Source organism: Falco rusticolus, chromosome Z, assembly GCF_015220075.1.
Source record: "Falco rusticolus isolate bFalRus1 chromosome Z, bFalRus1.pri, whole genome shotgun sequence".
Classification (NCBI taxonomy): Eukaryota; Metazoa; Chordata; class Aves; order Falconiformes; family Falconidae; genus Falco; species Falco rusticolus.
In genome coordinates, this window is record NC_051210.1 from 7,040,914 (window position 1) to 7,063,107 (window position 22,194).

A 22,194-nucleotide genomic window follows, 5' to 3' on the forward strand; every position below is an offset into this window, starting at 1 on the left:
AAATAAGTACATCATTTTGAACAGCTTATTTTCCCGTATTTAATTGTATTCATGATATGGGTATATTTGTTTTATACTTAAAAGACATAAGGTGAACCATTTAAAGTCTATCTACTCTATCAAAATGAAGTCACCACATTTTACAGCTGCATTATATTCAGAAACCCAATTCAGTAGCTACAATTAATGCTAAAATACGTAAAAACTTTTAAAACTTAGGAATACACAGGTGGCCTATAAAACACTTCCATAAAATTGGTGCTGAAGACTTTCCTGGGCATGACTGAGTTCAAAATGAGTGCACTGAAACAAGTATCTTTCCATCATCAAAGAACCTTATCAGGAGCACAAAGCACCTCCATGAAAAACAATCACTCTCAGCCTGTGGCCCACTTAGGTTCCAGATGGGATAGCCCAGCCATGAATACCAATTCTAAACCCGACAAAAGATTGGCATGGATATTTTTAACTTGTGAAACCTGCTCTCAGGACTATGAAACTAATGCCTTGTTCATACACCTTGACTCCTGGGACACTATCAAAGGCTTTTATTGTGGTGTGCTGATGTGTCTCATTCAAACATACCCAATAAATTACAGCATTGTGCATTGTAAAAGGGACTACTGTTGTTACTCTGTGCCGATCTGCTTCAATTACAAACCAGTTTTTACACTCATCTTTGATATATGAATCTGTGTAGCCAATAGGCTACAAACTAAATAGGCTACAGCCTTCTCAAGGCCAGGTATTTTGGTAATTTGTCCCAACACTGATAAGAGGATTAGGTGGATAAATTTCAGTTGTACCTCCCTGTTGGTATAAATCATGATAGGTCTATTCATTTTATTTAATCCTTTTATCTCAATAAAATAAACACTGAATTAGGACTAAAACTGGTTTTGATTGAATAAAAATATTTCCATCCTGTTTTCTTACAGTATACTGTAGGTAATCATGGTCTCAAAACCACTGTTATTTCTTTTAAGATTTTTGTCAACACTTAGTATTACAAGAACGTGGTTAATTATAGGTACTTAATCCTTTACATTAATTACTTCATCAAATTAAATATTTAGGAACTTGGTTACCTCTGAAAAAAACCCAACATTTTAATGTGTATTATCTGGGTTTAGAAAGCAATTGTTTTAAATAAAATACTTCTGCCAAATAGGATTAAAATTATTCTCACCATGTAGGTTAGTATTTACAACTTTATAATTTCTTATCAGTGTAGAGAGAACAAGATTCTGATTCCCTTTTTTAGAAACAAAATTTGCTGCAGTTTTAAAAACCATAAACAAAACATGATTTTGATGTGAAAACTGTGCTTAATGTATTGAATGAGTTTGATTCTTAAAAGTATAATTACAAAAAGCCATATAAAGCGCTACATTCCCTTTTTCCCCAAAAAATAAACCTTTTTTTATTAACTGCAAATATATTTTATTAAGTTCAGTGCAGTAAATAAGCTCCTTTTTTTGAACAAATTGAGGCATCAACCCAGATGATGTCAACTGACAGTACACACGTATGATGGAGTGTAAATTGTCTTAAAATCATGTGCAGTCAATGGAAAAATACAACCGCGAGTGTACGCCACCCTCTCTAAATCAGGAATACAAGATCTGGAGTACAACGAGGAAATCAGACATAGCTCAGTACTTGATGCTTTTTCCCTGATTACTATTTTTAATTGGTTCTGTGCTCCATGTGTATGCTATTGGGTTTTTTTTAAAACATCCTCTGAAACACTAAACCTTAATGATAAGGTCAGGCAAACAATTCATGTTTTAGGGGCTCAAGTACCAATGCTGAGACATTGCTGAACCTAACCAGCATGTGCTGAATTCTTCTGTTGGAAATTAGCTTATTTGAACTATATTAGCAGAGCTGTTCCTGGTCAGATGGAAGGTCTCCAGGTCTCTGACAGTGGTCATTAGGAGATGCTAAGGAATAATAATAATTATAAAAATAAAATAAAAAAAAAAATTAAACAGTTAAGATTTCTCAGAAGATATTGTCTCTAGCAGTTTGTGACACAAGAATTTCAACCAGTGTTGTACTATTTAACAGCCCTCAATTAATTTTTCTTCCACAGATGATTTTACTTTTCTTTGAACCTGTGGAACTGTTCAGGCGTAAACAGAAAAAAAATAGTCACCAAACTACTAAACGAGTGGAATGTAAAAGCTCAAAGAAAAAATTAACCTTCTTCTGGAGCAAAGAAACCTGATAGTTATGCTCCTAACGATTTTTGTAAAATTGAATGATTTTTCAAGAAAAAATCTTTAGTCCCACACAAGGAGTACCTTGAGCCTTTGTGGGCACATAAATGCTTGCAGTTAGTACTACCGGTATACCATTATGCCCGTGAAAATGTTTTCACTGAAATAGCTTCCCCTTTTTACAGGTGAGGTATTTGTTGGGTTTTTTTACAAACAAAGCAAAGTTCTTTTATGTTATCTGTGTCCACAATGGAGTTTTTCTGGAACAGCATGTTGATACCATTTGGTAAGTATTCCCACTGTAGACAGTCTCGATTTGAGAACTCCTAGGTGCTCTTATTTATGAAGTTAATGACAGTTTTTAGGAATAACCTAATCATGTGGAGAGACTGCTTTTTATGGGGCTGCATCAACGGACAAACAGTTACAAACCAAATACTATAATGGAACTGATAGTGTAAGCACTGTCATACTGATACACCATTATTTTGAAAAGCACAGTATCAAAATGAGGGTTGCTGTCTCTATATATCATTTTCCATTGCCTAAGATTACTATGAGTAAGCTGAAGGATGATCTTCTAACTCCTTTCAATTTCTAACAAGCACTGTTTCAATTTATTTCATATAGCATATGGAGCAGCCATAAAATGACAATGAGATTGGTTAAATTAAACTACTAAGCTATAAAGTGAAATTATCTTTAAACCTCATGTTACTTATGCTTAAGATCATCATACTCATGGAGATCTGCTTTTAGAATCAGTTTACATGTCTTTTATTAAGAACAGACAGTTTGTTTTAAAATTAATAGTTGTTTCCACTGTTTTTTTGAAGATAGCAGCACTAACATAATACTGCTTTGTTATTATCAAGTTTATTCATTAAAAAGCTTGACTGCTAAAGATACGGGGCATTTTGCATAAAATCAGTCATATAATTTGGAAATGTGTCTGTCAGAGGACCTGCTGTACACTTCCATAGTAAAAAAATTTTGAGAAAGACCTTTACTGTATTATTCCCACGGGAATTTTCATTGTTACACTTTTGCCCATGCTGAAAAATTTTCTTTTTTCATGAAAGCTGACCTGTCAAAAAGGAAATATTAAGAAAATTTCCCATGATCTGCAGAAAATTTCATCAAGTCACTGCTGATGTCTCAGCACTACTGTGTTAATAAACTAATTTAACCAAAATATAAATAACTTACTTCCTAGTAACTTTTAAACTGCTTTTTTTAGATACAATCTAAATGAAAAAAAAAAACAAAACCAAACACATATATATATTCATGCAAAGAATATTTTGATAAACTTATCTTGAACAGAAAAGGTTTGACTAAAAGCGGCTATTTATGATCTTGCATGTTACTGCAATGCTTATCATAACCTATGTAAGAGTCATGGTACAATGTACCTCTTAGGTTTCCTAAAAATTCTGAAAAGAAAAGAAAAAAAAAAGAGAGATTACTCTAGTTCTATAATGAGATTATTCTAGCCTATAATGGTTATGCTGTTCTAGTCTAGGCTACCTGACCATAAGCTTATTCTTTCTGGCATGCCCCTGTTCTTATTCTCATTAACCCAACTCCATAAACTCCTTTTCATATTTTATGTTCTTTACAGTGGTGATCTCAACAGCACAGGAGAAAGCCAGAAAGTAAAGCTGCTAGTGCTAATAATACAGGTTTTATAATCACCTCATATTTGTGTGTATGTTAACATTTCTCTTCTAGCTTGACTATATTACTCTCTTACTCATATTTTGTACCAAAGTTCCATTGAAAATATAACCAATAAGAGTGAAGTTAAATATTATTTTGTAAGCAGCAATAAAAAGCTGATGGAAAGACTGAGTACAAACAGTCAACCTCTTTACAAAAATACTGCTAAGACAAATATGTGTTGATACTTGTTTTTAAAACCAGCAATTCCTTAAAATATGAGACTGAAAGTTACAGGACTATAAAGGTAAAAGCTGTGAAAAAATTAACTTTCTCAAATTCTTCTTACAGCACCTACCTCAAAGACTTTGCAAACTACTTCATATCTCTAATTTATTTACTTACAGAACATACTCACTGGAACTGCAAAGTAACAATACCACTGAAACCATAAAGACATAGAATGGTGGTGATGACTGCTGTACCTCAGCAAGAGAAACTTTACTCAGCAGCTTAACCATATGAGAATGATCAGTTTAACTGAACCACCGCCTACCTTTAATTTCCAATCTTGTTTTAAAGACTTGAAATATTTCAGTCCATAACATGTAAGTTTTGCCTTGGTAAGTTATTTCAGAATACTGGCAGTAAAACATAAATCCATTGACCAAAACATTATAGTGACAAATAATGGCTAAAAACCCCACTATCTCAAGTATTCTTATATGAAATGAATTGGGATATTCTGCAGAGCAGTCAAAGACCTGATCACAGGTTTCTGTGTATGTACATGACAACTACCTACCTACCCAAGATACAGACACAATTATAATCACTATATATTGGAGTAAAGAAACTGCGTGTCTGTTAAAATAGCCACCCTCTGAGAAACTCCGTGTTGTCCAGCTAGTACAGTGGTAAGAAACAACTATACCAAACTCAGTGGTCATGAACAGACAGCACAGGATGAATAGGAATAAAATTACATTCCTTCCTAAGTTTTATTACTTATTCCTAACAAATAGTGCAGGGCAGTGAGTAGAGAGATACTATTTTGACAGAGATTTTAGTTACATTATACTAATATCTTTATAGTTACTAAATTGTCAAATAAATACTACACTAATTCACTTGTACTGCAAGCAGGACACATTCACAGAGAAAAGTCAAACTCTTTTTTTACGTCTGAACAAAACTGAAAAAAATGATCAATTTTATTCCTCTACTATTAGCCCTGGTTTAAAATTATCCAAATACTCAGCTATTACTGGAATTTTGGATGGAGATGCCAAGATTTTACTAATTCCCTTGAATAACAGGAAAGTGAAGTGTAGCTGCTTCCTGAAAATTCCAGAGAAGACAAAATTTTCTTCAAAACAAAATATAAAGATAACTCTTGCAGCACATTTCACTTTAAAAACACAAGTCCTTGCACACTCCAATTCCAATACAGGAAAATGGATTGAGACAGCAGTGCTCAATACCCTGGTTGAAACTCATCCATCCCTTTGCTGTGAGGTATTGATAATGGGGAGTATTGCTAATCAAATCAGCAAAGTTATGATGAACAACTGGAAAATGCCATACTAACATCCTTATTGAGGTATGTTCCAAGTTAAGGATCTTGTTAGTTACTCAAATAAAGATTACAATTTATATTGAATAGTTGTGGGACAAGATGCAATACTACAAGCACTTACTAGTATTGACCATGCTGCAGCCTTCAAAAAAGACCTTCATCAAAATCCCAGGTGACTAAATTACTATTAATTAGACAGAGGGTCCAGTTGAAGTTTATCAGACTGAAGTCAGATTAAGCCTTTGTGAAGGGCCTCACAAAGATACAGTCTCCAGTGCATTGTGGAGCTATCATTAGTAAATAATTCTGTTGAATTCTGAGTAATTGCTCTGCTGAAGAAGACCTAGAATACCTCACATTGTCCTATAGTCTCATAGAATCTATCACCATTAAAAGGCAGCCAATCACTCACTGAAGAAAGAAGTGAATACACACAAAAAAATCAACTGAAGAGATTTCATGTTTAAAATCACTTTCAAGTTATGCACTACAAGCTTGGTTTCAAGCTCTGTACCTTATTTTCTGCTTAGAAGTATTAAGTATCAGCTGAAAGTTTAGTTCTGTGGATTCCTCACAAAATAACTAATTCTTAATCCTCCAATTAGGAAAAAACAATAAAAGTCAAAGCAAATATGAGGGCAAAGACTGAAGACAAATGGCTGTCCTGATGAAATCATGAATGAAACCACACTTCAGAATAACCTGAGACTATCACTGCACATAAAACTGGCCAGCAGTGACAATAATTATGAGAGTTCATACTCACTTACTTCTATAAACTGCTGTAAAAATAAACTTAACATTCAAGTGTGGCAAAAGCTGTTATATAACAGTGAATGAATGAAACTTACTCCCTTAAAACTTACAAATTAAACAATTTTACACAGATGGCCTTTTTTTTTTTGGTTACAGCATCAAATAGAATTGGTACAAAACAAAAATACTGAAGTTAATGCAACTGCTGGAAAGCATATCTGATTTGTCGTGTCACAAAATTTTATAAAAGCTATTCAGTTGGAAGGCAATAAATGAGCATTCAAGTGATTTACGCACTTGTGGCTCATAATTTTTTTACACAATGTTTTATTTAAAAAAAAATATATATATGCTGTATACTATTATGTTTATTCTCTGTGGTATAATAAAATCATAAATCTATCTGATGAAAAATGGATTGTATTCCAATTGTATCACCGTAGCGCATAGAGCTGCTCTTATCATACCACTTACAAAGATCAATGGTAACTTGAAAATGATTTCATTCCATGCTACCTCTAATGTATTAGCAATAAAAGGACTTTTTAATTCAAAAGTCACATCAGCTGCTGTCCATCTTTTAAACTCCTCTCCATTTCTGAAACTGACATATTACAGGAACAAAATATCCCTGGTAACTACAGGGCTGCTTTCTGATTTTCCTTGTGAAAATTAGTTTAAAAACTAGCTTAAGTGTCAATTCAGCAGAAATACAAAGCTTTTCCTGACACGTGCTGCTGTGTACCACACCTTAATCCACCTTCCTTCTTTCCTTGGATAAAATCCCATTTGGATCCTACAAAACTTACAGTGAAAGGCCCTTCTAATTTGCAGGGCTCTATATCTAAGACAGTGACAATCAGCCTTCTTAAAAATGTACAGTTTCACTGTGATGTTAATGTAAAATGTAACATAAAACGTTAACTGATAAAAAGTAATGTAAAAAGGAACAAACTGCTGGCCTGCTTTCTCACAGCCAAAAGTTTTCTCAACCAGCAGCATACCTTTTACACACATTAAAAGCAAAAACAGCAGTAAAGCATGCATTCCAAAGACTGATCTTTATGAGAACCTTTCTAACTCTCAGGCTGGCTCTTTATAATGATGACAAAATCACTTTTATTTGGTAACTGAAGAGGTGACAACATATCTGCCAGAAATGCTGGTGCTGTTTTTTTCCCCAGATATACAAGACCATAGCAACTCAAAACTTAAGTACCTGTAATTATGTTATGACATCAACTAAATCTAAGTATCTACATTTCACTAATGTCAACAGCTGGAAAATTGTAATATGAAACTGCACTATGCAGTGGTCCGCAATAGTATATTTCCCAGATTTTCAAAGTATTTCAAAGGTACTAAAGAGTTTAGCCACAACACACTGCCACCACTTCTCAAATAAGGTACAAAACTTTGAGTTGATTTTTTTGTACTCATGCAAAAAATCCACATCAACAAATAATTCTTTTAGTACTCCACTGTTTCTATAGTACTGGTTTTTGGAAACCAGTACACGACAAAGAAGTGAACAATAAAGTATATTACAAAACAAATTCTAGTTAGAAACATCTATTGCAGCATAACAGTTTTAACTGAAATAGGTAAAATAATGGCTTATATAAGAAAGATTATATATATCAACTTATTTGCTTTCTCTACTTCCATTAGAAATGCTTAAAAAACATATCAAGTTCAAATTTTGATTTTCTGTAAAATTCTGTACTCTTTTAGTGAATAAAAATTCTATCTCATAGCTGTAAGAAATATAGCTGTCATGGGAGTACACATTTTCTTCATTCACTAACACACCTACTGCAATGATTCCTGAGATTAAGATGATTCAACCGTTAAAAATATCAGAGAGAGACTATAACACAAAAATTAAATAGCATTTAAGAATTTGTTAAATGCTCAAGAGGTTAAGGTAAAATGACTACTGAAATAATTATCAGAATTTTACCCTACAACTAGAAAAGAAAGAAAAACTCTATTTTTTCCTAAATGTAATGACTTTCACTGGTATTTCAGATAAAAATAGATTACTCTTTACCTAGAAGAGTTCTTCTTAATTTTTTCATCAAGATCATTAAGAATTTGTTGAAACTCCAATTCTCCAGGAAGGATATTTAACAAACAGTCTAAATTGGAAGAATCAAGAGAATACTCTCCTCCCCATTCCATTTTCAGAATCTGTAAAATACACAGAGAAAAGTCGTTAAATATTGAAAAAATTCAGACTATAATGAAAAATTTCAGACTACAAGTACCAAAATATACACTATTTTGTTCTTTGGAAGTACTTTGCTTAATAAGGATAGCATTTATGTAGGGAATTACAAAATCAGTGTTGAATAGTAAACCTTGTCCATGCTTCTGAGCACAGTGCTACAAAGAGGAACACCTGTAAAATAAAAACAGAGATAAATTTTGTATCTTGCGTATTCCTGATTTAAAAGAATCAGTTCCTTTACCTTAATCAGATTAGTAGCTTTCTTCAGGTTTTGGTGGGGTTTTTTTAAGATTTAGAAAGAAAATTCTCACTATTATAACTGGAAAAAGAGATACATTAGAGGGCAAATTTATTTTTTCTGTGCTTATAATTTCTGTCCAAGGAGGAATTGCTTTTTGAAATTAAGCAATCATTGCAAATAAACAGAACATAAAAATCCTGACCAAAACACTACAAACTACCAGCAAACAAGTGTCATCTTGCTTTGTACACATTTTACTCAACAAAAACTGTGCCAAAACACAGGTTAAATCCACTGGTGTACTCAAACTAGGCCACTAAATCCAAGGAGTTTTTGTATCAGAAGCAAAGCATTAACAGAATTATTTTTTCTCTTTTTCTGTATTCTCTCTTTTTGAGAAATAATGACATTGATTTTACAACCAGTGATGACTTACTACTGAGGTAAAAGAAAAAAATACATAAAAAGTGGTTAACTTTTTAATAACCAGTGTATTTCATGTCTACTATATAGTATTTAGTAATACTATTCATATTGCAGTAACAGCATGAGGAACAAACATAACTATTCAGATGCACACTATGTCTGGGCAACAAAATATAACAAATAAATACACTATTTTTCTTAAAACCAATATTCTTTTATGAAGCAATTACAGTTGGAAATTTATTTAGAGGCAACTACTAGAGAAACAGATCGAGAGTTTTTCTAAGTCAACAGTCTACAAGACACATGCTCCCAAAGAACATCAGATTAAGATGCATGGTCAAGATGACTGTTTTTGGTCAAATACAAATGTAAACCTAGAAGCAGCAGAACTGTACATTTCTTCAAGAGAAATGACACTGCTGATTCTGGTTTTGCTCTTTCAAAAAAAAGTCAGAACTAACACAAAAGTCCTTTGAAGCCTACTATCTCACACATCTGAATTAACAGCACAATACTACAAAATATTTCACGGATATAGCCACAGAATACTCCTGTGCAAATAACAACTCAAAGGCTTTCAACATTTCAAATGTAGCTGAAACTCAAGTCACCGTTCTGGTCAAGAAGTCTGGATGTAAACCAAATATGTCATGCAATACAATGAGGGAAGATCAGTCTTTGAATATAGACTCAAGGTACCTTAACAGATGTTACTGCAATTAAAGACACTGTAATTAGAAGTTAAATGGAAAACATTAACTAGTGCTTTACAGATTAAAAGGAATACTGAAAATACAGTTGTTCACTCATGTATGATACTACTTGTATTCAGACACGGTCACACAAAATTTCTCTTCAGAAATATCTGAGCTTATACAGATTGTGTTGCTAGCTTCATTCAACACCTGTACCTCAAACCCATCTTTTATTCAACTACACTTGTAGAACAGTCAATGATTGGTGTAAAATGTACTGTAGAATAGATACATGTAATGTATCTATTGGATGATTGGAATGATTCTGAGTTTTCATAAAATAGCTGCACAATCAAAACTTTATTTTAATATTTATTCCTACCTCTTTTCCTTACCAGATAGCCAAAAGAAGATTGTGTTCCTCAGAAAAATATCGGTATAGTTTACAGACCACTTACTGTTTGAAAAATTCATCATATGAAAAAAATCACCTTGTAAACATGACAGCCTAGTTTTCATGTATGCATTACTGTAAGACTTCTGTGTCAAAATTCTTCAGTTCACTTGTCAAAACAAGGTAATTACTCCTTTCAGTCTTGGTTTATGGGGGAAAAAGTAAGATCTGATTGTTCAGTTTTCAAATACTGGTTTAGATGGTCAACGGGAATTTCTTCTTATGAAAATCTAAGAATTTCTCTAATACAAGACTATCACATGAACAAGCAAAATACAAAAAAACGTTTCAGAAAGAAAACATCAGTACAGCAAGATACAGATTAATACAGATTGCACAGAAATTCTATTGTTATTTAGTGTAGCCAGTGTCAGGGCCCTGGGTGCACTAATCAGATTTAACTGCCTGATGATCTGGACTCTCAGTGGAACTACTGTCACTTCAGTGCCTGCCCCACTTGCCTTTCCTGGGGGCATTAGGATGGGCATCAGGTGGCAAGGCCTCTCCCCTGCCCTTTGGGTTATTCCCCTTCTCTCAAGGCCCTCAAAGAGCAGCCAGTCATTGCTGCTCCCTGATAGCCTGTATCCCACAGCCCTCCTCTGACAGTAAAAAAAATAAAATTGTTGTTAAGATATAAATCCATATCTTGCAGTTCTTATTATTTGTAATAATACAGCGGAAGAACTCTTGTTTTGAAGCTCCAAACTATTTTGAAGTATTTTGGACAGTAATAACCCATTTCTTCTGCAAAGGAGATTAATTCAGCACTTCTTATGCTGTATAAAAGGTATCATTCCATCACCTTTCTTTTTACTATTACGGTGAGATACTGTTATGTTTTGAGACAAATAGTCTTAGAGAACCTGCTTCAGATGCAACTCCATGTGTCCCTATCTGTAATAGGTATAGTTTTTTTCAAAAGATATTAAAGGACTATTCCTCGCCATTAAAATTATAGAGCTGTCAATCTTTTTGGTAGCTACTCGAGAAACTGAACCTCTGTACAGCATACCTAAGAAAGAAATATTTTTCAGTCTCTTAACTCACAGTATCAATGCAATTTAACTTCACTGTAAGAATTCCCCACTTCTAAGCAGCCTAGAGTTAAGAACCAATTTTTATCAAAAACAATTACATGTATCTGAAAAAAAATGGAACATTCAAGTTGATAACACAGATATTTCTTGGTTTTTCAGTTCATATACTGTTTACCACTGAAGAGCACTTTTTCTTTTTTCTTTTTTTTCAAGGCTTTCTTTTTCAATGTTAGTCAAAAGGAAGCAATCTTCTTATAGAGGTCCTATATAAAATGATACTTAGTTCAAATTGGATACATTCTGATACAAAGACCCAATAAACATCACTGTGAAAACCTTCCACTAAAAACACACATGGGAAATTCCACAGCATTTCCAAGATTAATCTGTAATGTTTATATTTACTATAATAAGCATTTTGTTCTCAGACATACAGTTTGTAAAAGTTCTGTGGACCTAAAACTTGCATAGATTTTTGTATGAGCACTTTTGTTGAATTTACACATGTACAATAGACCTACATTATGTAATAAATCACAATATTTAACTATAGATTCATACTCTAACATACTGTAAATATGCAGTTAACAGACATCCCCCACTTTTAGGCACAAACACTATTATTTTTAAATTTAAATTATGAGTCCTTCATTACACTGGGTAAAACATTATTAGGTTGTGTTTATGGCATACAAATCCATTCTAGCATTTTTAGAATATTTTTAAATGTTAACAGACTTATTTATCGGTAAATACTCAGTACTGTTACTCCTTTATTTCCCTATGGCACTTCAGTCAGTTAACATTCTTGTTTTGACTTCAGCGGGTTTCAGATATCAAAGCACAGCATCAACCATGGAGAGTATCAGGCAAATTTTGTGTTATAGTTACACAGAACACCTGGGGGGGGGGGGGGGGGGGCACAAAAAAATCTAAATACAGTTTCAAACTTTAGTTTTCCTGAAGTTCTTGCTGAATCAATTGTCTAAGTCTAACGGAAAATTAATCAGCTGGGCTGTTAGGCCCTTTGAAAAAAAAATTATAGTACATACATATTCAAGATCCAAGAAAATCATTACACAACTAAACCAGTAAGTAGAAAGTTAGACATGGTTTCTCAAAATTATTGATTGTACTTTGTTAAACTTCCAGTTGAACTTTAAACTTTCAGGGGTTTTCAAATACCCTGTATACATTTATGCCTAAGAAGCTTTAGGCAGGATACCACTTCATACAATGCAAATCCGAAGAGATCAGTCTTTGAGCACTATAGCCCCTACTTGAGCAAATTACACAGTAGGTTTTCAGAAAAAAAAGAAAAAAACAAACCATTAAGGTTTCAATAAAATTCAGAGGTAGGCTTTTATACAGACAGTACTGTGTATGAAATAATCTAAAGAAGTTATCTAAACCTAAACAGAATCTCCTGCTTAAGCACTGGCAGATATTTAATGGAACCAACAGTTTATGGGGTGTCACATTAAGTAAATGATATATACCTGGGTACAAGGTCTTAATTCCCAGTATTTCTAACCTGCTTGTTAAGGCCAGAATATGAGGCAATATATAACAGATTTATTCCATGAGACTGAAAACAAACAATTTAAAAAATTAAACGAACCCCAGTTAATTTGAACATAAATGATTGGACACAGAGAATTAAATACCAAGTTTGTGCCTAATAGCTGAAGAATGAAAAAAAACCCCAAAAACAACCAACCAAACCTCTTCGATTTTGTTATGCTAATTTATATTCCTGACTTATTACAGCAAAAAATTTTTGGTAGTATCATAACTTCTGCTGTTCACCACAACCAGCATACATGTGTAAACAAACCTCTTTAGTGGGTAAAAAAACCCAGCACATTGATATTTCGTTCACTGATTTCTAAATCAAGATTTGTATAAACCAAATCTCATTATTTTACAACAACACAATTCAGTCTTTAAAAAGTCATTCAAGATTTAAGAACTCATGACCTGTCATTAATTTCATTCAGCTAATGCCAACATACTTCAGTTCTTATATGAGACAATTATTTCCAAATACTTCAAATACTACCTTTGGTATATTTCGAGATAACTTAAATAACTACTTACATTTTGAATTTAAACAATAACTTGCACATATAAAATATTTGGACACTATTACCTAATATATTTATTAATTTAACAACATTTTCCCCACATACAATATTCCACACTTCAGCAAAACATGCTTTGTCTAAGTGCAATCCAAGCACCATGGCAATCAAATTTTCTGGACTGTTACTTTAGAGCCTATCTAAATACTGAAAATTTACTTTAACATTATATGAGTTTTACCCTTAGAGCTCTCATTCCACCCACACCCAGGACAATAAAAGAAGATTGTTACCATCAGCACTGTTTTAAAAAGAGGATGTCAATGTACCCATGATTTGAAAACGGGGATATTTCAAACTGCAGCAGTGTATGCACTGAGGGCTAGCCAAATCATTGAAGCTTTTTTTCTGATGCTGCTTTTTATCTTACAGGAGATATCTTTATTGTCCTAGCATCCTTGCAAAACTAAAAGGGGATGAGAGAATTGACAAGATTTTTCATCACTCAGCTTACACTTTCAAACCATCATCTTAACAATGATTTCCTTTATCTATCTTTAGTTGCACAACTGTTTCCAGCCGCTTTACAGCACAGAAGATGTCATCTGCAACTGCACAGCAGGCAGTAACTGTGATGGCAATGGCCTGAGATAATACCATTCAATGTGAAATTCCTACTGTTCTGGACTCCACATTGTCTGAATATTTAAAGTTTTTTTGGAAACCACATAGAGCTTACACAAGATATACATTTAAAAATCATAATTTCTTGAGCTCTGCTCTGACACAGTAAAAGCTTCTTACCCAATTTTCTGTGGTAAAAATCCTTTTCAAAACTGTATCACTGTTTAAAATAAAGACTAGTAAAAGAAAAGGAAGAAATTAAAAATTCTTTCTATAAAAGAACACAACTTATTTTTGGTTCTGCTAATAGGCAGGTATTGAAGATCTCTATTTAAATTTTCCAATTAACCTTTCAGATTCACCAATTTCCCACACTTCGCTGAAGCGTGCACAGTATAATACAGAAAAAGAATATCGTAACATTCCAGTAAAAAAACCCCAACATTTAATGTATACAAAAAATAGTCTTCATGAGGGTTGTACTTACAAAGTATTCAGAATACCACAAATAACTGAAAAAAAGTTTTATTAAAAACGTCTTATAATGTTCCCCCTTGAGACTTTCCACGTTTGCTGTTGTCATGAACTTGCATTTAAATGCTACTTTTATATTTATCAGTTATTATTCACCACACACAACACATTTTCCTTTATATCTTTCACACAGAGATTCTAAGTATCCATAATTAAATATGTAACTGTACTGAATACAGGTTTTCTCCCAGATTCTGCCACTCTTAAGAGACAGCAAATAAGAGAATGGGAATAAGATACAATCCACAGTGGGACTGAAGAAACATAGTCCTCACTGTGGATGAAATAGAAAGCTGTGCCTTCTACCTAAAGTTGCAATATCATAATGCAGTGCTCTGATCTATGGCAGCTGTATCAGCCACTGAATCATCAATACTGCCTAAAGCCTTGAAAAAGGACTGTAAAAATGCAATTTCTGACAAATAGCATATGCTATTATTTTCAATATCTGTGGGTTTTTCAAATTATGTTGCTTAATCCTGTTTTCTAGGCATATGTACATACAATAATTTAACCCTAAGATCCATGAGTTCTTCCTATTTCCTCTCCCCCATTCTTTCAGCCACAGAGAGTGAAATGTTATGAATATGAAGCAAAGGAATCAGCACTGCTTTTTCAGATTTCCTGCTACTTGGGACTGGTAAGAGACATTCAAAGACAAGGAGAGAATTCTCATTTACATAAACTTAATCAAACACTACTGGTCAAAGGCAACGACTTCAAACGACGAAGATGCCATCTGGAGTTGCAAGGAAACTCCTGAGGAGTTATGTCAGAAGAAAGGAATAAAGCCTAACATGATTTCATAACCTTCAGAAGAGAAGAAATGGCTATTTTCTGAGTAGCTCTTGAATGAAACAGTCCTATATCATCTTTGTCTCTCAGCTAGTTATCCCATTGCTGGAATCCCACAGTGTACAACATCCAAGATTCAACATTTATAAATAAGCCATTCTTAGACAAGAAGTCTACAAACATTAAGCATCCTACTTATGAAAACTCATATGCTTCTCCTACCATATTAGTCTTTACAGTTACTAAAACCACAAGTGCAACAACTCTTTGTATACAAGTATGCCTTTTTTCCTTTTTTTTCTACACCCCTCCCCACCCACCCACAGCCCCACCCACCCCCAACCCCGGCTTCCTTTAGTAGAGATAAAAGAAGGATTCAAGATCCTTATTCTCAAATAATCTTTTTTTGTGTGTATTTGTAGTTCCGTTACATTTGATAAGGTAAAAAAATGGATAAACCTGGTACAATGTTATCTTCTTTGGATATGGTTTAAGGCCTTACCAAAAAAAAATCTGCAACTAACTTTTCTGCCATTGCCACATAAACACAAACACAGCATAAAATCCTCTTCTGCCATTGTCCCCAATGAAGACTACATCAGTCAATCTCATTGTCAAAAGGATATGCTTTATGAATGATGGATGTTTTAAAAATACTTTTCAATTACAAACCCAATTACCAATCAGTAAAGTAATCACTAATGCATAGACAAGAGATTCTTCGACGCCTGGTTAGAAATACCTACTCTGTTTTCTTATCGTCCTGGTTTTATTTGCCAAGAAAATATACAGTAACTAGAATAATTTCAAAATGCATATAGTATCTAATTTATTTTCTACAGCTACAGCTGAGGATTGTAAGTATTCAGTAAATTTCGAATACTGGTATGAGAAAATGTCCAAGATCAATAATTACTTTCCCCATATATAGACTGCATGGCATTGTGTTTTTTCCCGAAGGACAAGAATACAAGTGCAAGACTAACAGTGCATCTACTGCAAAATTGTCTTTCCAATTGTGGCAATAAGAGATGCTATTTAGGGATAACATGCAAGTTTTCTCATTTTGTGAAACTTACAAACTCAGAAAAAAGAGGCAATACTTTATAAACCCCCAAATCCCTCTCAGAACTACACTCTCAAAGACACCTGCTACAGTCTTCCCATCTTGCTTGTCACTAATGTCTAAAACTGCACAGATTTATAAGGACTGTACTGAAGGAACTGATCTTTTAACACACTGGTAAAGAACCTAACATATACAATTTTCAACCAAAAAAACTTACAAATACATACTAGCTACCTCTATACTAGACCATAAAAACCTTTTCTCTTCTTGTTTATTGCAAAAATCCTCCACCCTGACACAATACTCTTTGACGACAACGGTACTTAAAGGAAAGATATTTCAAGACCTTTGAGGTCTTATAGTTCAGTAGATCAGATACAGAGTTGTTAGAATTTTAACAGGAAATAGCCTTCCAATGAAACTATTATATTTTAAAAGAATTACAAAAGAAGTCTGTGACCACGGCTTTTAAAAGGTAGGCTACATTTCAGTCCCTTCACTCCCACACATTCTATTTTCTTCCATTACTTCTCAATTTAAAGCTGTGAGCTCGAAAAATGCCAATTTTATAAAAATGAAATACAGAAATTCTCCATAGAGATGTCTCTTAAGTGTGTCCAAGTTTATAGTCACGCTCTTAAAGGCTTGTTCAGTAGTATAAATGTCATGGATTTTTTTCTTCTCCAAATACTATTATTAAAGCTTCTTACTAAATTCTATACAGGGTCATATGAAACATTTTACTGACAACTGCAAATGTCCAGCAGATTTTATTTTTTTTTTAATCTTTCACTTCTTAAATAAAAAGTTCAAATTAGTTCTTGCTGGCACATCTCAACTTGTAAAGTTTCATGCCATCCATGCCCACTACATCACTAAGATACCAGCGGGTAATGCAGTCACATACTACTTATTCACCTACGATTTTCAACTTCAAAAGCTCCCTTCAACTCCTGTTTCTTTCTCCTTCAAAAAAAAATACCACAAGTAAAGTAATGACACTCTACTTCCTTTCACCATTTACACTGGCATATATATACTGGAGTACACACAATCTAGAACAAGTGAGGTATTTTCAAGCTTGCAAGACAAGGTGTTGTTTGAATAAAAAGCATCTGCTTGCTTCCCCCGTACTCCACATCCAGGAGTGTGCAATGGAAACATCAAGCTTCTCAGTCTCTCACCCCAACCTTCAAAGCAGCCGATAGATGAAATCAGACTTATCTTAAGGATGCAATTTCCATCTTTGAACTCCTAAGAAACCTTCACTGCTGTCCCAGGTGCATGCTCCTCTCCATTTCAGCCAAGTTTTGCAAAGGGGTAGAAGACTCAGGGATAATTAAGTTATATAGTAAGATTCAGGAAAATAGTTGCACAAATGGAAAAGAAATCCCTGTAACTGACTGCTGAACATGCCCAGAATTTGTAATCCAATATGAGAAAATGCCTTAAAACATTAGGTATTGCTAATTAAAGATGCAGTCATGCTGTGATGCTAGAAACACGGAAAATGATGACCCTAGATCCTTAAATGTCAGGGACTGGATGAAGTTGGTACTTCAGAAGTATGTATGGCAAACAACAGCCTTCCTGGAGGGGTCACACAGCTGTGTCTTGATTTCAGCATTCAGTGATTACAGCTAGCACTTTCTGTGTAGGTAATCTTCATTCTGATTTGTGCTATCTGGAGATTTTGGAAAGCAGGGAAAAAGTCATGTCTCCAAAGACTTCCTGCAGAAAGGAACTTGATGAAAATGTGAGTGAGAAATGAGCACAAACTGATATGGTAAAAGCATCTACCAGCTAGGGACTGCTGAGACATCTAGAAAAGGCACTTGCAGAGAACACCTTACCAAATATGAGGACACATCTCTAAAAGTATTGTTTAACTGAAGAAAAATTAATTGATTATAGGATGCTTGCTGTTTGGCAGATGAATCACACCTTCCAAGTGTTTTAAACAGGAAATATCTCATCTCCAATTGGCAGAAGCAGAATAAGCAACCTGATAGAGACTCTGAGACACTTTACCAGCATTTACACTAAATATATTCAAAGTGGGTTTAAGTACTGAGGACTAACCTCTCACATCCAGGAGCATCTGCTTGACTCTTCTCCTCCTTGTACCAAAGAAAACTACGACAGGCTACCTGTGGTCCTTCAGCTCACTCAGATGCAAGTGTTGACAAACCATACTCAAAAAACAACCAGTGAGGTTGGGGAGACCTCAGCTTTAAAACAATCATCAAAGGTGTTTCCTCACATCAAACCTCTTTGAAAATGTCAGCTACTGCACTCAGAATGGTCTGATGAAAGTAAGGACGTGGACATTGCCAGAGCAATGTCCCACGGCAGAGTTTCAGGACACAAGTTATGATAAAATCCAGAGGTTCAGCTTCATCAAGCAGTTTTGAAACCTCACTCAGAATGAGAACCTAACTGAGCAGCATACAATATACTAGTTGGAAAGATGTTTCTCCATTGAATCTCAGAACTGTGTAACTTCTATGTCTGCCTTTCTGAGTAAGTTTTCAAAGCATTTATTTGCATACTTGTGCCTCATGTTGCATAAGAAGTTATTCAGAAACACAGTGGCAAAGGAAGGAAAATAAACAACAAAAAAGTCAATACAACAATATTGACGTTGATGTATGTGGTTTCCTCCTGAAAATAATGAAACAATAATTAGGCACCAAAACTGCAGAAGATGAGACACTCATGACTATGATGTGTTTGAGAACAGCACTGTTCCACATAACAGAGGAACTGAAACAATGTGCACAGTAGCCTAAACATGAATACTAGAAGTGTGAGAAAGGAGAGAGTGTAACTGCAAGGGATATTGCTTTTCACAACACCATTTGCAAACTATTGCCCTCCAGGTCTCTCCCACAAGAATTCTACCTCTTTCAGCTGACAATCAAAAACCAAATTCAGGTTCCTTAACAAAAAACATTGACTCAAGGAGTTCTACCTTAGTCATCACTGAAGCTGGAAAATACATGATAAATAGCACAATGATCTGGTCAAGGCCTATATGTTCTTCCTCACAGAAATTCCTGTGCCAAATTAGATAAATTATCAAAATCAAAATGTCATTCTGTGACAAAGGTTGTTACTCATTTTCTAGGTGTTTGAAATGAAATGTATTCATGTTACATTTCTAAAAATTTCCAGATGACTCGCTAATACTTGGCATACAAATAGGATCTTAAGAAGTATATAAAAGGTATTTTTGGATTTACTATTCATTAGTTTAATTAATGAATAGACAGTTTCAGTTACCAAAACAGGACAATATTTCTTTCATTTTTACTTTGAAAGATGGCTATTAAAGACATTGTTTACAACTTCACTTACATATATTCTTCAAAGTAAGTTTTCCAAGATCTTTGTAATTAAGCGGTACACAAAATGGGGAAGGGAGGAAAAGGGAAAGGGAGTTGTATATCCTGATTTGTTCCTGTTGCTTTCTTCTTTATTCCTCCTTTTAGTTAACAGAATTCTTAAAGCCTACTTAAAAATCATACTAGAAAGGTTGTATCTTGTCACCTTCAATTATATCGAATGCATTATTGATTTTATTGTGAATGTTTTATCTAATGCTTTCCACATAAAATTATTTAAAATAGTCAACTTTTTGTTCTCTTAAGAAACAACATCTGACTACCAATTTTTCAGTTTTCACTTTTTTTTCCCCAAAAAAAGTTAAAAGTGAGGCACTGAGAGTAATTCTTTAGATAAGGCATTTTTTCTTTAAAACTCCTATATTACAGAAGAAATAGTGCACTTGTCATCACCTTCTCTCTTCGTAAGCAAATGCTGCCACACTGACAGAACTATCCAATTACACCCAGTTCTTGGTGTTCCCCAGGACTATGGAGTCTTTTAAAATACACCATGTTTTTCACTGCCTGTGTTCCCCACATCCAGCTGCAACTCTATTGAATACAGCAGGCTGGGCAAGCAAATCCTCAAAAACCCAGTTTTCTTGCTTACTGTTTCATTCTCACCTACCACAAAACGCTATTGCCTAGACTGAGATATTAGACAAGGTATAGGTAAGTAGGACAACAGACTACAGTTGCCGTGCCATGAACAATACAAAGTGCTAAGGTCAGATGTTTCTGTGTTGGACTTCTGCATACTGAAAGTCCTTTCAGACATAATCTGGGTACAATACTTATTAGGGAAGGTGTAAGAACAAAGAAGAACCAGATAAATTATAACTTCAAAGAACAATTACATAGGTTTTAGAAAAATGACTATACATTAATAGTTCGCAAATACACACTTTTTTAAACTTACACAACTACACACATTTTCTTACACTTGTACATTTACACTTTCTTAACCTGTTTAAGTTAAAGAGCTGAAGAAATAAATTTTTGCAGCATTGATTTTTTTTTAGATTATTTCATAAAGGTATCTGTGTTATGTTCATGTTCCAGTCAGATCACTTCTGACTAGAAAAAAAACCCAAAAAACAACAGGAGAGGGAGTTCTTAATAAACTTGTGAATTCCATTCAAGTCACTAACGTAGTTTTATATAGACATCTGAAGTAAAAAAATACAGAAATTATAATATTTCCAAACCTAAGTTCACAAACTTCCTTGTTCTTATTTTCAGATATATTTATGACAAGTCTATTTCTGTTTGAGGACATATACACAATAAAAGTAATTCTCCTGGCTTTGCTGAAGTAGCACAACAAAGGCAGAAAGAACACAACTATTATGAATCTCCTAGCTTGGGAAAAAATAGCTAATAACTATCAAAAAGGAGGAGGCCAAAAAAGATACATAAGTGGTTCTGAAAAGGTATTTGTTAGGTCTCAAAACATCCAGACAGAATTTCTACCTTGGAATAGCTGCTGTATGACTGAATCTCAAGATTTTTCATAAACAATCATATACTCTTGTACTTAAATCAACCATAACTGGAATCACTTTAAAGAAGGAAGGCTCTATGATTCCACATGTAATTTACCTTGGCTTCCTACATAACAAAGCAGTCTTCAGCCCATTGTTTTTCAATCTGCGGGCCTATTTCAGCTTCAGAAAGCAGTGCAGAAGGTCACTGTCTACAACTGAATACCCTCAAGGACATGGAAAAAGATGGAAAAGTAAGATAAACAGAAGCAGAAAAGACAGGTCTTGACAAACTTTACTAATACTTACGTTACTTATGTGGAAACTCAAGCTCCTTGTCTATTTAAACTTAATCTTCCAGCCCCAAATATTAATTCAACAGATTACAGTATTTTTTGTGTTAGGCTTAAATTCTATTATTTAAAGTTCAGCTTTTAGCTGTCATCAGCATAAAATATACAGAAAGTATCTGTAGATAAACAGAAAGTATTTGTAGATAAAACGATTCAGTTATTTTCCAAAATATACCATGGTGTGGTAAGAACTGTACACGGAAAAGAAGAAAATCGAGGCCTTCCTCTGTTATAGTCCAAAGGACTTCTTCCTTTGAAGTTTAGTCCATTTACTGACAATAAACTATACCTTCATTTGAAGCAACTTTATTTCTTTATACCATATATTCATTGTCAACTTTGTTACAAATTTTACTGTTGATTTTGATTCGGTTTTTAGACATTTATTTCTCAGCTCTAACTTAAATTACCCACAGTTTCAGGCTCCTACTCCTGATCCCTTCTTAATACGCAAGTTAGTCATCATGCTTGCATTGTTGGAACGGACACCAGAACAGGTGCCAGAAAATGCCTTGTGTAACTGGTCAAAAAGATGTGATTAGTGAATTTAA

General features: G+C 34.0%; 1 protein-coding gene across 4 annotated transcripts in view; it reads right to left on the reverse strand.

Moving 5' to 3' along the window:
• KIAA0825 (KIAA0825 ortholog) overlaps nt 1-22,194 on the reverse strand; it is a 252,837-nt gene that overhangs the window by 209,816 nt on the left and 20,827 nt on the right. For 2 of the 4 annotated variants that reach the window (XM_037374639.1, XM_037374642.1), the window contains exon 3: nt 8,276-8,415. In XM_037374639.1, coding sequence (XP_037230536.1) covers nt 8,276-8,406 — 131 coding nt within the window. In that variant the 5' untranslated portion in view covers nt 8,407-8,415. Of the gene's footprint in view, nt 1-8,275; nt 8,416-17,335; nt 17,384-21,408; nt 21,500-22,194 lie in introns of those variants that run through there. The other 2 variants (XM_037374640.1, XM_037374641.1) reach the window with 2 other exon arrangements.